General features: G+C 41.0%; 1 protein-coding gene across 1 annotated transcript in view; it reads right to left on the reverse strand.

The window, feature by feature from the left end:
• Window positions 1-6,084: 6,084 nt before the first annotated feature.
• The window catches only part of Ubr1 (ubiquitin protein ligase E3 component n-recognin 1), a 129,508-nt gene continuing 119,715 nt past the window's right edge, over window positions 6,085-15,877 (reverse strand). The window contains exons 45-47 of the mRNA XM_075961904.1: window positions 12,964-13,134; window positions 11,393-11,494; window positions 6,085-8,624 (exon numbers count right to left, since the gene is read on the reverse strand). Coding sequence (XP_075818019.1) covers window positions 8,483-8,624; window positions 11,393-11,494; window positions 12,964-13,134 — 415 coding nt within the window. The 3' untranslated portion in view covers window positions 6,085-8,482. The remainder of the gene's footprint in view (window positions 8,625-11,392; window positions 11,495-12,963; window positions 13,135-15,877) is intronic.

The following is a 15,877-nucleotide window of genomic DNA, read 5'->3' on the forward strand; positions in this document are numbered from 1 at the left end:
CCAGCACTCGGGAGGCAGAGGCAAGCAGATCTCTGTGAGTTCGAGGCCAGCCTGGTCTACAAGAGCTAGTGCCAGGATAGGCTCCAAAAGCTATAGAGAAACTCTGTCTCGAAAAACAAAAACAAACAAACAAACAAACAAAAAGCATGGGAGCAGAATTTGACTTCCTGGTTACAGGACTGCATTGCAAGGGAGTTACATTCTATTGTGTGAGCTATTATATTTCCTCTTAAAAATCGAGATGAGATGTCACCAGTGGACCAAAGCCAGGATGGCTCTTGAAAGGCTTTGACCCTGGGTCCGGTTTGCATTCTCATTTTATATTCTAAAACCACAAGGTGGGGTGGGCAAGCGAGCAAGATTTCACAGAAATGTATGCGGCAGTCAGCAGGTTAAGGGCAATGACCCACGGCTTCAGCTCTTTCTCCAGGTCATTCTGTTTCAGGTAGCAAGTGAAGTCATGCTTGGCAAGCGGGCAGTATGAGAAGTGCTTTAAGTAAATCCCTAAGTCAGCATCTAGTAATCGGTCTTTCCTACCTTCTCCCCCGCTGCCATGTGGGTTGGGAATGGAACTCAGATTGTCAGGCTTGGTGGCAAGTGCCTTTACTGACCCAACCATCGCCCTGGTCCCCTTAGAGTTTTCTTGTAGGCAACATAACTTGGGCATAGTTTTTTTTTTTCATTTAATTTAATCACTGTGTGTCTTACAATTGTAGAATTCATTTCATTCAAGTTAGCTATAAGAAGGTAAGATCTTACTACAGCAATTACGAAACTTACCTTCTAGTTTTGAGTTCCTTTCCTTCTCCCTATCTTAGACTTCCTTTCGGCTAAATGATTTACTCCAGCTTTGATTCCTTACTATTTCCTGGTTGCCTACTTTAGATATTTGTTTTGCGGTTACTATGAAATTGCGATTTCTTTTACTGTTTTAAGATTCCAGTTAACACTATGAGGTTTAACAAAAAGCCTTCAGTTTGATTAGAACACGATGCTCCTAATGATAGCAGCATAACCTGAGGAAAACACACTGAAACAGTTAACCCTACACTTGCGTGCCGTTCCTCCTCACTCTGAACTTGGAATGTTTCGTGTTCCATCTTTCCATATTGCTTGTTTGTGAGGTTGTCAGCTTGATGAGATCTAGAATCACCTGGGAGATGAGCCTCTGGGCTTGATTAGCTTAGTGAAACAGGTAGACTTGCCTATGTGGACGGCACTGTTACCTAAGGTTGAGATACAAGCCTGTATAAAAATGGCAAAGCTGAGCACAAGAATTGGTAGCTCCATCCTTCCTGAAGATACAATATGCCCAACTATTTAAACTTTTGCTGTCCTTAACTGTGAGCCAAAATAAACTATTCCTTTTTTTTTTTTTTTTGGTTTTTCGAGACAGGGTTTCTCTGTGACTTTGGAGCCTGACCTGGAACTAGCTCTGTAGCCCAGGCTGGTCTCGAACTCACAGAGATCCGCCTGCCTCTGCCTCCCGAGTGCTGGGATTAAAGGCGTGCGCCACTATTCCTAAAGTTGTTTTTGTCAGTATATTTTATCAGCAATAGAAAAGTAAGACATTATTTCTTAATACTTAATGTTATTCTTTTCAGAAATATGGCTATTCCCCAAACCTCTAGGGTCAAGTAATCCTCCTGCCTCTGACTCCTGAGTAGCTGGAGCTGCCAGGCACAAACCACTATCCTCCGCTTGTAGGTTTTTTTTAATCTTATGTTTCACATAATTAGAACATTCTGAATTTATCTGTACAGTCACTCTTGCCTGTGAGTGAATAGTTTTTTCCTTTTTTGATGCTAGGAATCAGCCAAATCTAGGGTTTGCACATACTAGGCAAGATGTGTACCTGAGCCATACTCTCATCCCCAAAGTTTTCTGTCCCATGAGTGCCCTTTAGCATTTCTTGTAGGACAGCTCTGGTAGAGATATATTCTCTTAGTTCTTATTTGGAAATGTCTTTTTCTCTTTCAGTCCTGAAGGACAGTTTTACTAGGTATCGTATTCTTGATTGTTTTTTCTGTCAATACAGGGTACATCTTATGCCACTTTCTCTTTGTTTGCAAGATTTCTGCTGAGGAGACTCGACAGCTCTCCTCTCGGGGGAAGACGCCTCAGACAGAGACGCTATGCTCCGCTCTCCCGAGCAGACGCAATTCAGCTCCAACCCAGGATGGATGTAGGCTAGAATCTTCCCGGCAAGTGCACCTTGGGGTGCAACACAGATGATTAGAAATGGGCTAAATTAATATGTGAGAATTAGCCTAGAAAAGGCTAAATAGAAATGGGCCAAGCAGTGTTTAAATGAATACAGTTTGTGTGTTGTTATTTCGGGCATAAGCTAGCAGGCGGCTGGGGTGCTGGGGATGCAGCCCCGCCGCTCCTATCACTACAAAATGGCGCCCAGATGTGTGGAAAACTGAATCCACAGAAAGCCTGAGAAAGCTTGGAAAAGAATAGAGTAAAGCATGTTTCTTGTGGCAATTTCTTGGGTCTACTCTGCTTGCCAGAGGCAAGCAAGCGCTCTCATCTAAGAGAGGCTTCCTGACTCAGCTTTAGCTGCAAAGCTTGCAGCTCTTTTAAGAGGTCCTGCCACGAAACACTTAAACAGTGTTGATGAAAAGCTGAACGCATGCTTTTTGGTTTTCAGCCGTAGCAGGAAAAAAGCTGCGCCGTTTAAAAATGCCAGCTTTCTGGGCTGTCCTGCCAGGGCAAACTCTGACTCTTCTATGCAGGCGGTTCATGCGGTTTGCAAGCACAGGCTGCTGAAGCTCGCTTGCTGGCAGGGACCTTGAAATGCCATAGAGTTGTGGCTATAAACATGGCTACAGCCAGTACCTCAACCATGAGGCTGGAAAACTAAGGAATGGGCTGCATCTAGCCGGCAAAGCCACGGCTTTAGTCCTACTGATATTGCTTGGTACATTAAAGACTCATGTGATCAGAAAAACAGAGATACAGTAAAGAGAGCGTCAAAGACAAAGAAAAATTTTAAATGATTTACAGTGTTAAAATATATGCAGACTAAAAGTTAAAATTCTTAAAGTAAAAAACAAAAATAAGGAAGAAAGAGAGTAGTTGGGTGTGGTAGTACACACCTTTAATCCCAACACTTGGGAGGCAGAGGGAGATTGACCTCTGTGACTTCAAGGTGTGGTAGCACGCGCCTTTAATCCCAATGCCTGGGAGGCAGAGACAGGCAGATCTCTGAGAGTTCAAGGACACCCTGGTCTACAGAGTTACTTCAGGTCAAAGATACAGAGAACCTATCTCAAAAAGCAAAAAGTTAAAAGTAAAAATAAACAAAATAGAGTTAAAATAAAGCCATACAAAGATGAAAAATACACAGAGAATTTTGATACTGTATGCTATTATGCTCTCTTTGAATTGTTTGAATGCTGAGGAAGAAGCAACAGATGCCAAAAGATATTTGTTTATAAATGCCGCTGAACTAATCCAACATAGATATTTTGAAAATACCTTGAATTTGAAATTTGGATCTAAGGACATAATGCTTTGGAAAGGAGTTTCTTATTTTGTTTTCACAGAGAATGAGACCATGTTCATTTCTTCTATTCCGATATGGTATGATGGACCACGTCCTCCTGAAGGATTGCTGTGAACTGATGTGGGAGTGTCATATATCAATCTGTTGATTTCATTGGTTAAGCAATAAAGAAACTGCTTGGCCCTCATAGGTTAAAACATAGGTGGGAGGAGTAAACAGAACAGAAGGCTGGGAGAAAGAAGCTGAGTCAGGGAGTCGCCATTTATTTCCCACTCCAGGCAGACGCAGGTTAAGATCATTCCTGGTAAGCTGCTCGTGGGCTACACAGATTATAAGAAATGGGCTAGTCCAGGTGCGAGAGTTAGCCGAGAAAAGGCTAGATCTAATGGGCCAAGCGGTGTTTAAAAGAATACAGTTTCCGTGTAATTATTTCGGGGCATAAGCTAGAGCTAGCCATGTGGGCGGCCGGGTGCTGGGGACGCAGCCCTGCTCCTCCTACTACAACAGTGAACATATTCAGAAAATTGCTTCGCTCAACTGCCAACTGAGATGAAACTAGCACACAGGTAATACCATGAAAGACCTAATTAACGACGTCCCCATTCAGCAGGAAGCAGTTTGGAGAGAAAAAACTGCGCCCATGTTCTCAAATATGGTTTATAAACATTCTTTAACATTTAAAGGGGGATATGATATAGATATGAATAATTTGTATTAGTATAGATTTTGCTTTATTGATAGAGATTTAAGGTCAATTTTGTTATATGTATATGCATATTTCTGCTATTAAGATATTGTGATTGTGTAGTTCATTAAAAAATGTAATATATAATTAAGAAATAGGTTAATGGATAATCATCAGTAATGGTCAAACTTGTAGTCATGTTAGCTAGATTTTCTAGAGATATATAGAGATACATTTCAGTTAGATAGACATTCTTCATATCTTTCAAAGACTGCAGAATATAGCATTTAATGTTTTAATAACTTAGGACTTTTCATGACAATGAGACACTCTGCTCCTGGCAGCACCAATCTACTTCAAGAAGAAGATGGGCAGTGAAGAGGATCCTTATTGAGTCTGATAGCCATTTGGGCAAGAAACTGTTCTTGCCTGGACTATTGCATAAACTGGACACAGAGAACCCACAGAGAGAGGACTACTGAACTTGCCTAAAGGTGAGATGATCTTTCGGGGTTCCTGATTCATGAAAGAGTCTATGAGACATTCTGCAGGACACAACAGATAATGACTGAACTGACTTTGAAATGTTCTGCTTCATGGAAATGTCTCTGGATACCATGGGCCTGTAGGCCGAAGATGGATGCCCCAAGGGTACAGAGGAACTTTGGGTGACTGTACAGGCAGCGAGATGTCTCTGTCATTTCTAGAGTTTTAAAAGTTGCTTACTTTTTGTTTGCTTAGGTAATATTGGAGTCTTTGGAGTTGAAGAATAGATAGATAGTTATAGTTATAGTTTTTCATTGTTATGATAAAAGATAAGGTAGATATAAATATTGTAACTGTAATTCTTGCTTAATAACTGTTTTGTTATATGTAATTTTGCTATGTTAAAGTTAAAGCCTTTTTTTTTGTTTAAACAGAAAAAGGGGAAATGATGGACGAAGGTCATTGGTTAAAAAAATAAAGAAACTGCTTGGCTGGCCCTCATAGGTTAAAACATAGGTGGGAGGAGTAAACAGAACAGAATGCTGGGAGGAAGAGGAAGTGAGCTCAGACTCAACAGCTCTCCTCTCGGGGGAAGACGCCTCAGACAGAGACGCCATGTTCCGCTCTCCCGAGCAGACGCGATTCAGCTCCGACCCAGGATGGACGTAGGCTAGAATCTTCCCGGTAAGGGCACCTTGGGGTGCAACACAGATGATTAGAAATGGGCTAAATTAATATGTAAGAATTAGCCTAAAAGAGGCTAGATAGAAATGGGCCAAGCAGTGTTTAAATGAAAAAAAAAAAGGATTTCTGCTGAGAAGCTTCGTGTAAACCGAGACACTCTCCTGCTTGTTTCTTTTCTCTTGCAGCTTTGAGAATCTGTTTTATGCCTTGGAGAGTGTGATTATAATGGGGTAAACTGATGACTTCTGTTTTCTGTGCTATGCTAGAAAATGTGCTTAACATATGCAAGGAATACTACATGAAAATTATTATTGTGGCCAGGCAGGGGTAGCACTTGGGAAGCAGAGGCAGGACGGGCACTATAGAGAAACTGTCTCAAAAAAAGCAAAATCATGTATAAATCCGTATGTGGTGATGATGAAATATACAGTCAAAAAGTTTGAAGCCCCATTAACCCTAAAAATCTGTGCCTTGAAAAAAATTTAACCTAGATATGGTGGCATATGCCTATATAATTCCAGTACTTGGGAGGTGGAGGCAAGAGGATCAGGAGTTCAAGGCTACATCATAAGTTTGAGCCCAGCTTGAGACACAGTGACTCTGTCTAAAGCAAACAAACAAGCAAACATGCTGAGTTGACATACTTTTAACTAGAGCTCCTTTCTAGGTAAGATTTTTATACTTCAAACCCAAATCCCCAAACATGAGAAGTCCCTTTTTTAAATATACACATATAAGGTATTTTATTTCAAAAAGCACAGGAACATTATACAAGTTTTTAATTTACATTTTTGCAATAAAAGATATCAATATATGCATCATTTGTTTAACTTCATCATGAATGGAATTTGAATCAGTGGTATAAACATGTTGCAGTCACTAAATAGAGATCATCATCACAGTGAACCAAAATGCATAGTTGTTATGAAATGACAAATGACCACTAAAAGGTGAACTCACAGCCCATACACTAACATAATAAATTAATTATACAGATATATGTTTTTCTTTACTGTATCATTAAAATCCTTGCCAGCCCCTCACCAATATTAGAAACTCAGAGTCGGAGCCATCCTACTGAACCAATTCTTTCATATATTACACTAAATAAAGTGACTTGGTTGCTTACGTAAACTTGATAAGCAGGCTTAAATCATTTGTCATGATATTATCATTAGAAATCCCTTGGGCTGGGCAGCACTGTGGCATATGTTCACCTCCAGTGCAGAACTCAGTAATAAATTAGGTTCTTTGGCAGTAAAGGTCAGCTGGCCAGTGCCTGCTAGTTCTCCTGCAGCTTGATAGCTTAGCTCCGCGGTTTACAAATTGAATCTAAGAAGGCTAAAAATAAAGTCTTTATCCTTGCCAAATGGGGGCCAGAAAACAAAGGCAGAAATGAGCATCTTCTGCTGCCTGCTCTGGTCCAGATTTCAGAACTAAACAACCCCTTCAAAAAGTTATATAAAAAACAAAGGGTAATGTTCAAATCACTTAATCATATTGGCAAATCACACAAGCAAAATACTGAATTTTCTGATCTTCATCTCCCATAAATTGCTGTGAACTGTACATTATAGTTGTATCTAGTTCCTGATTTCATCTGACTAGTAATTATCTAAGTAGGAAATCATGATTGTGATTCTGGTGCCTGCTTATATGAATTTCTTACTGCAAAACACACTTTTCCATAAAATGGGCAATAAATCTAGCCCCAAATGCGTATCACTCATCACTCAGCAAAATTTCCTTTTCATTTTCTTGCCTTCACTTGACAGAGGTGGCAGAAATACACTTGCACACATACATGGCAGCAGCAGCCAAGGGCAAAAGAAAATATATCTTCAAATACACCTTGCAACTGCTAATATTATCCAATATCACAGAAGCTAAAACAAGTTATCAGCTGCTCTTCTCTCTGCAGTTAATTCACAACTTCTTGATATAAAAGGTTAAAACCAAGAACCAAGAAGTTATGCACAGACTCGAGAGCTGTATCAGTTTTAAGCGAGATGGCTCAACTATAGCAGGTTATAATAGGACACAGGCCTGATGATTACAAGGCCTTTTTTTTGGCTATTTTTATCAGTCATAAACCATAGTTTATGAAAAGATTTCACATAGACAGGCATCAAATCTAAGATCTGTTTCTTAGAAGCCATAGAAGGCCGCAGAACTGGCTTAAATATGGCTGCTCAAATTTCAGCTTAAATGACCCTTCACAGGGCATTTCTGATTCTTATTCTACAGAGAGTTTGCTTCAGAACACCAAAAGTTTTCTGAGAGTCAAATAGGATGGGGCCACTCAAGTAAGCGCTCATGATCTCGCTGCAGAAACCTGCTTTTGGAAAGCGGAACGGACCACCTGTGACTCCACCGAGCTGTCTAGAGCCAGGTGAGGACAAGAGGCTTCTGTATACGGAATGCACAGTGAGCACATCATCCTGACTCTTCTCGAGGTCTACCTGGAAGGACGCTTTCCAGACTCGCACCACTCACAGTTCACAGACAGACTTAGATCTGCTGCTGGCTCAAGCCGTGGGTGGTACAGTAAGGATATTTCCTTAAATAAGAAAATTGTTTACATTTTTAAAACCTTTTTCAGTTGAAAGATACTGCATAGTTCTGCAGTTCCTCTTTAGACCAGCACAGGTGACCAGCATCTTGTAGCGATCTAATGCAAGCTGAATCACACTCAGGAAAATGCCAAGTACGAAAGTGCAGAGAAGTCAACCAGATGTGAAAACGTCCACAAATGCTTGATGTGGTTTCATTTACCAGGTGGATGATAAGAAATGAAATAGGACAGTTATGAAAGGGAATGAGTTTTCTGGAAATATTTGCAGAAATAGACACTTGGGTGAACAAGCATTTCTTTAGTGTTTTAGAACACAAAACTATGTCTGTTTTTAATCTATGTCCTGTTTTTCCCTTGAAGTTTATGTTTACTAACTGAAAGCAATATCCCATTAAGGAATATTTTATTAATGTATGTGAATCTGGACATGGATCAAAAGACCCTCCAATACTTTCCTGTCCACAGAAAGTTCTCTGGAATTTTAAATCAGTCTTTATTATTGATGCCACTCATGATTGTCTTGAGGCAGAGTTGGAGCTCAGAGTAACTGCCAGTTGAATCCAAATAGCATCTGATTAGTCTCCTGGCTCCGAGCAATCTCTTCAATAATGCAGTGCTGTTGCCAGACCAGATGCAGCTTCCGATATCGCTCCCGAGATAAGTGAAGTGGGTTTCCCCTCCTTCAGGGAAAAAAAAAAAGTCAAAGCTTGAATCAAATAACCGTGATATCTCTATAGTCTTAAGTCAGTATATACGCCCAAGATATTCCTGACTCTAAGAACTGGGCACATCACTTAGTTAAGGAAGCAGAAAATTAGTCCTTGACTATTTAGAAATTAGGTCATGTATATGATGAACACAATGAGACCTCATTAAAACAATTTACTTAGTGTCTTTGAAGGTGTCTAATTTGAAATAGCTCTAGTCTTGTCTGGTGATTCTAATAGCTTTCTCTCTGTCCTCAAAATTTACCCAGTTTCAATTTATGGTTTTGCATAGGAGATTAGGTACAAGAAGCCCTTAATTTAAAAAAGCTGCTCAGAACGAGCAAGGAACTCAGGACCGCAAGGGGTGCACCCACACACTGAGACAATGGGGATGTTCTACTGGGAACTCACCAAGGCCAGCTGGCCTGGGTCTGGAAAAGCCTGGGATAAAACCGGACTCTCTGAATATAGCGGACAGTGAGGACTACTGAGAACTCAAGAACAATGGCAACGGGTTTCTGATCCTACTGCACGCACTGGCTTTGTGGGAGCCTAGGCAGTTTGGATGCTCAACTTGCTAGACCTGGATGGAGGTGGGGGTTCCTTGGACTTCCCACAGGACAGGGAACCCTGATTGCTTAATTGGGGGAGGGGGAGGGAAATGGGAGGCGGTGGCGGGGAAGAGACAGAAATCTTTAATAAATAAATAAATTAAAAAAAAGATATGACATTAGTCAAACTGATGTCTTCTGATTGTTACACAAAGGATAAATAAAAATTGTTACAAAAAAAAAGCTGCTCAGAACTATTTTGTTTTATAACCATCCCTATGATTCATCTTACTAATGCTTAGCAAACAATTTCTCCTTTGCTTATTTTTTCACTTGGGGAAGAGGAGTCTTGTTACGGTGTCCAGGCTGGGTTGGAACTGTTTTACTCCAACAACCTTTCAGCTTTACATTCCCAAGTAGCTGGGACTATACCCAGGTGTGCGTCATTATACCTGCCTTAACAAATATTTAAGTAACTACAGTTCTAGTCTAGCATGACACAGTTTGCAACACTGTGCCTACTAATCTAAAAGCCTGAGGTCTGTTGAGTGCTGTGATGGAGGGAGCAGGCATCTTAGCCCCTGGAATACCAAGTGTACGTGTCAAGTTTTACACCGTTTATCATGAATTTAAAAATTCCCTATTTTTCTACTTTTCTAGAACAACTTGACATTACCCTTTTTTTTTAAGTCATTAAAAGTTTGTTTAATTTATGATTTTTATAGCCCTAGAAACTTGACCCTAATGCAGGCAGGAAAGTGGTTTTTTTTTTCTCTCATTGACACCCTTGCCATCATTATGGCACGAGTATGTCTTTTTTTTTTATTGATAAAAAGACAATAAAGAAAGAAAAAAACAAATTTCCACCTCCTCCCACTCTTCTCCCCCTCCTCCCACTCTTCTCCCCCTCCTCCCACCCCTCTCCCCTTCCCCCCACTCCTCTCCCCCTCCCTCTCCAGTCCAAAGAGCAGTCAGGGTTCCCTGTCCTGTGGTAAGTCCTAGGTCCTCCCCCCTCCGTCCATATCTAGGAAGGTGAACATCCAAACTGGCTAGGCTCCCACCAAGCCAAGCTGAGGTCCCCAGTTAGTTCCTTGGGCAGCTGAGGATAGGGAACCTGAAATGACCCTATCCTAGAGCAATACTGATGAATATCTTGCATATCATCCTAGAACTTTCATCTGGCGACGGATGGAGATAGAGACAGAGACCCACACTGGAGCACTGGACTGAGCTCCCAAGGTCCCAATGAGGAGCAGAAGGAGGGAGAACATGAGCAAAGGAGTCGGGACCACTAGGGGTGCACCCACCCACTGAGACAGTGGAGCTGATCTACTGGGAGCTCACCAAGGCCAGCTGGACTGCTACCAAAAAAGCATGGGATAAAACTGGACTCTCTGAACATGGCGAACAATGAGGACTGATGAGACGCCAAAGACAATGGCACGTGGTTTTGATCCTACGCAATCTGCTGGCTTGGTGGGAGCCTAGCCAGTTTGGACATTACCCTTGATTATTAACTACTTTGGTGTTGCTGCTGTTGGCTTTGCTTTTGAGACAGGCTCTCACTTTGTAGCCCTGGCTGGACTGGAACTCACTGTTCAGGTCCACCTAACCTTAAATTCACAGAAACCCACCTGCCCTTGCCTCCTGTGGACTGGCATTAAAGGTGACTTCCATCCTGACCAGTGTTAACTACTTTTACTACTCAGTATCTTCTCCCTTAAACTTAAAGACAGGCCAAATGCTGTTTCAATAAAAACAAATCTCTATATGATCCAACAGATCCCAAGCACTATGCAGTGAATCTATTCATTTTGAATGATATTTTAAAATAATAATAAAAAGTTTTGGGAGTTAGCTCAGTCAGTAAGGTACTTGCTGTACAAACATGAGGACCTGAGTTCAAGGCCCAGCACCCACATCAAAAGCTAAGTGTGATAATGTATAACCATAATCCAGTGCTGAGGAGGCGAAGACAGGAAAGTTCCTGCCACTATAATCAGTGGGCCTGTCTCAAACAACAGGGCCAGTCAGAGGACCTAGTCAGTTCCCAGCACTCAGATGGAACTCACAACCCCAGCAACTCCAGTTCCAGGCTTTTATGTTTAAAGCACTATTACTGTACATGTCTAAGAAAGTGAATAAAATGTAAGACAACTAATTAAAATCTTCCATTAAAGAAAATCTTACTTTAGCCCAGGGTCTGTTTCTCCATATTCATCCAAGTAAGGGGCTGGATAAGCACAGCCTCTGGCTTTCCCTTCCACAAGGACCACTCTGCATTCTCTGATTCTGAAGGACAAGAGAAAGGAAGGAAACCCTGTTAGAGACATATGTGCAGATGACAGACTGAATCAAAGGCAAGCTAAAGAAAAGACATGGCCAATATCCATTAAATATCCAATAAGAAGGCAATAAATACAGTCATGAATGAATACAATAAACTGTGGGGTTTGTTTTTTGAGACAAGTTCTCTCTGTCACCTTGGCTGCTCTGGAACTCACTCTGCAGCTTGAACTCAGAGATGCCCCTGCCTCTGCCTCCTGTGTGCTGGGATTAGAGGCGAGCACCACCTGACACTAAACTGTGTTTTGTCTGAGTAAAGGAAAAAAAAAACCACTGCTGTTTTTCTTGATGCAACAGGAAAGGATCCATGGATCTAGAGAAATGGGAAATCAGTAATTCTGTCTGGATATTCAGAAAAAGGAGGCTGTCCTAAGTGAGCCACAGGAGCCTGGAGAACTGTGGCTGAAGCCATTTCTGCCTTTTTCTAACTTCCCACCTATGCAGAAGGACAGAGCATTCTCCAGTCTAGTACTATCAACCAGGCAAGTGTTACAAAATTTTCTGGTTCAGGCAGTCTCCAATAGTACTTTGAGGGCATTTGGGAATATTACAAAGATAAATTATAAAATTAACACGTTGGGATAGGTAAATACATAGATGGGATAGGTAGACTTATGGCACTATAGAAGCAAACAGGTGTTTGAGTTTGGCTTCTAGCCATTCTTTTCTCTTGTTTCAAAGGTTGTCTTTAAGCAGTAATAATATATGTCACAGTTAGTAAGATTTTGGGTTTATATAAATAAAAATTGAATTTTACCCAGAGAATGGAAAGAAAAAGCACAGAAATCAACTCTGAATTGTACTTCTCTCAGGCAATCTATATTCTTTCACAAACATTTACCACTATTGCCCTACTCTGAATCCTCTGTTCAAAGAAGAAAATAGAAAAAATTCAAAAGACAATCTTGTGCCAGGAGGCACTCGGGAGGTAGGATCTCTGTGAGTTCAAGGCCAACCTTGTCTATAGATCAAGAATCTGTCTCAAAAATAAATAAATGACTGGATTTCATGGTTCATGTCTGCACTCAGGAGAACGAGGCAGGCAGATCTACAAGAGTTCAAGGCCAGCCTGGTCTACAAAGCAAGTTCCAGAATAGCTAGAGGTAATTAGAGAAACTCTGTCTTGGAAAATCTAGATAGGTAGGTAGGTTGGTAGATAAAGAGAGTTTAAAGTTAATAATCTATACATATTTTATAAGTGTAAATTTTAAGACTTCAAGCTTTTCCATTACATTTGAATATTACACAGTACTGCAAAATCTATACAATTTAAGATTTTTTTAAACATTAGACAATGAAAGAAATGTAAACAGCATCCTATTTTTTTTAAGGACTACTTATTCTACTGGCATACTGACTGGATATACATTTTCAACTAGGATTCTTAATAAGCTTCCAAACGACTCTATACTCACTTTAGGAAAATGCAGACTCCAGCGCCACAATGAAGTGCATGAAAAATGCAAGCTCCAACCTCTTCCCCATTCACTATTTCTTGGCAACAAATGTTCTGAGAACACAGGATGGCTCCACAGAAAAGACAGAGGGCAGGATGCTTTCGCTCATCATCTGCGGAGCGTGGACACCTCAAAAGGGAGGACACATTCAGTGTGTTGGAAAAACATGGCACAGATCATAATCTACTTAGCAGTAAAGCATGTTTCCACCATTCTACTCAGCAAAGAAAGCTACTCAAATTACAAGGATATTTAATTAGATGACTGCTCATTTATATTACTTGAAGGGGACTTAAGGAGCTTGGGAGCTGGCTCCAGAGAACCTGAATTCATCTTAACCTACCTCCCAATTGCCTGTAATTACAACTCCAGAGGATCTGAGGCCCTCTTCTGGCCTCCATGGACATTTGCATACACGTGGCATAAACACACACACATAAACATAAATAAACATAAACTTAAATAATAACGCTTCAAAAAAAATCTTGATTTAGCCCCACATAGAACAGATCTATGCCACCAGGGACTCAGTACAGCTCCCTGAACGAGGCTTGCCTATGCTACAGATTGCCCAGGAATTTTCCTCTAGAAGTTCAACCTGTAAGGCCTCCTGTACCAAGTGATGGGCCCAAGTGTCCCCTGGTTAAGCTTGTAATCTGGAATTTCCCTCTGTATGTTTGAATACCATTAATGAATAAAGAAACTGCCTTGGCCTGTTGATAGGGCAGAACTTAGGTAGGCAGGGAAAACTAGACTGAATGCTGGGAGAAAGAAAGTAGAGAGAGGGATACCAAGGAGCTGCCAGCGGAGATAAACGTGCTGAAATTTTTCTGGTAGGCCACGACCTCATGGTGATATACAGATTACTAGAAATAGGTTAAATTAATATGTAAGAGTTAGTCAATAAGAAGCTAGAGCTAATGGGCTAGTCAAGCAGTGTTTTAATTAATACAGTTTCTGTGTGATTATTTTGGGTCTAAGCTAGCTGGGCAGCTGGGACAAACAAGCGGCCTTCTCCAACGAGCTGCCTATGATTGGGACCCTCCAATGCCAGACTTGTACTGCTTCTTATCTTGGTCAGAGAAGTTTCTTATTGCAGTGGGCAGCTGCTAATACACAGACTCTTCTGTTCAATGTGGTGAGAATAAGCAACTGAGATTGTCCAGTCACAGATAGGGCATGTATACATCCTTCCCCAACAAGTGCTGTGAAATGCTGTCTTCTGATCTTGGCATGGCTGTTGTATATGTAAACTCAGTAGCTGCCGTTACTGCACAAGACCAAGCCAGTTAAAAATTCCAGCATGGGGCTGGAAAGTTGGCTCAGTGGTTAAAAGCATTTATTGCTATTGCAGAAAGGACCCAGGTTCAATTTCTAGCACCCACATAGTGGCTCACAACCATCTGTGACCCCAGTTCCAGGGATCCAGTGCGATTTCTGGGTATCCATGGGCACCAGGCATATATGGTGAACATATATACATGCAGGCAAAAGACTCATACACATAATTTAAAAAATTTAAAAAATCTAAAAAGAATATCACATCCAGCATGGAGTCTATTGGAAGCTGATGGCTATAGCAGCGAGGGGTCACTTTTCTTGGTAGGCTAGGGTGGAGTCACTAGCAAGTTGGTTATCCCCCACATCTATATTCCTGTGGACAGCATTAATAGGACTCCATTGGCTATAAAATGAGAGAATGTCAGGTTTAGAGGGAGATGTGTTCAGAGACCTGGAGGGAACTGGAGGAGGATGGTAGAGGAGAGTGGATATGACCAGAACACATTGTACAGATGCAGGAAGGTTTCTTTTCTTTAGAACATATCCCCCCGCCCCCCTGAGACAGGGTTTCTCTGTATAGCCCTGGATATCCTAAAATTCATTCTGTAGACCCGACTGGCCTCAAATTCATATAGGTCTGCCTGCCTCTGCCTCCTGAGTGCTGAGATTAAAGGTGTGTGCCACCACTGCCTGGTAAGATGCATGAAATTTCCAAAGAATAAATAGTAGGAGGTAATGATTAAGACGCAAAATTGTAAAAAAAAAATCTTGATTGATCTTGGATCCAGCTTAATGACAGAGTGTATGTTTAGCATGTGTAAAGCCTTTGGCTTAAGCTCCAGCACCACAAACAAACAAAAACCATAGCAAGAAAATCCACTACTAAATAAATTTGTATAAATTTGCTCGAAGGCTCATATTTATGCTGAGATTCAGTCATAGATCCAGCCTTCATCTGATGTAAACAATTAACAGCTGCTGCTGTAATGGGTTAGTCAAGTAAGTTTACGATGTTGGGGTAATATGGCTTTGGAAGTGTGCAATGTTTAAAACATGCTATAACGGTTCAACCACAATCTCTATGATATTTCTTCAAGATTGAAACAAGAGTCTCAAGACAGCTACAACTTGGATAAATCATGAAAACATACTGAATGAAAGAAATTATAGATTCCCTTTCTATGAGATATATCCTCACAGTTAAATCCAGAGAAACAGAAAGCAGATTATCAGGGAGGAGAAAATATAAAACCAGGGAGCATAAATGAATTAGTGGTTACAGATCTTTTGGAGTAGTGAAAAGTTTGGCTACTAGAGAGTAGTAAGTAGCACCATCTGCAATAGTCGTGCAACATTATGAACGATGGATTGTGTGCTCTAGTGTGCTTTGAAAGAAATCTAGCACAGTGGGAACATAGCAGTCACTTCTCAAATAAGTAAGCTCTACCAGAAGTATGCTTGCACATGTGTGGGGCTCTGAAGACAACTTAGGAGACCATTCTCTCCTTCATGTGTGTCTCAAAGACCAAACATGAGTCAACAGCCTTGGTGGCAAGCACCCTAACCAGCTGGACTATCTCACTAGCCCCTC

The sequence above is a fragment of the Microtus pennsylvanicus genome, chromosome 2, assembly GCF_037038515.1.
Source record: "Microtus pennsylvanicus isolate mMicPen1 chromosome 2, mMicPen1.hap1, whole genome shotgun sequence".
In the NCBI taxonomy this organism is placed as follows: domain Eukaryota; kingdom Metazoa; phylum Chordata; class Mammalia; order Rodentia; family Cricetidae; genus Microtus; species Microtus pennsylvanicus.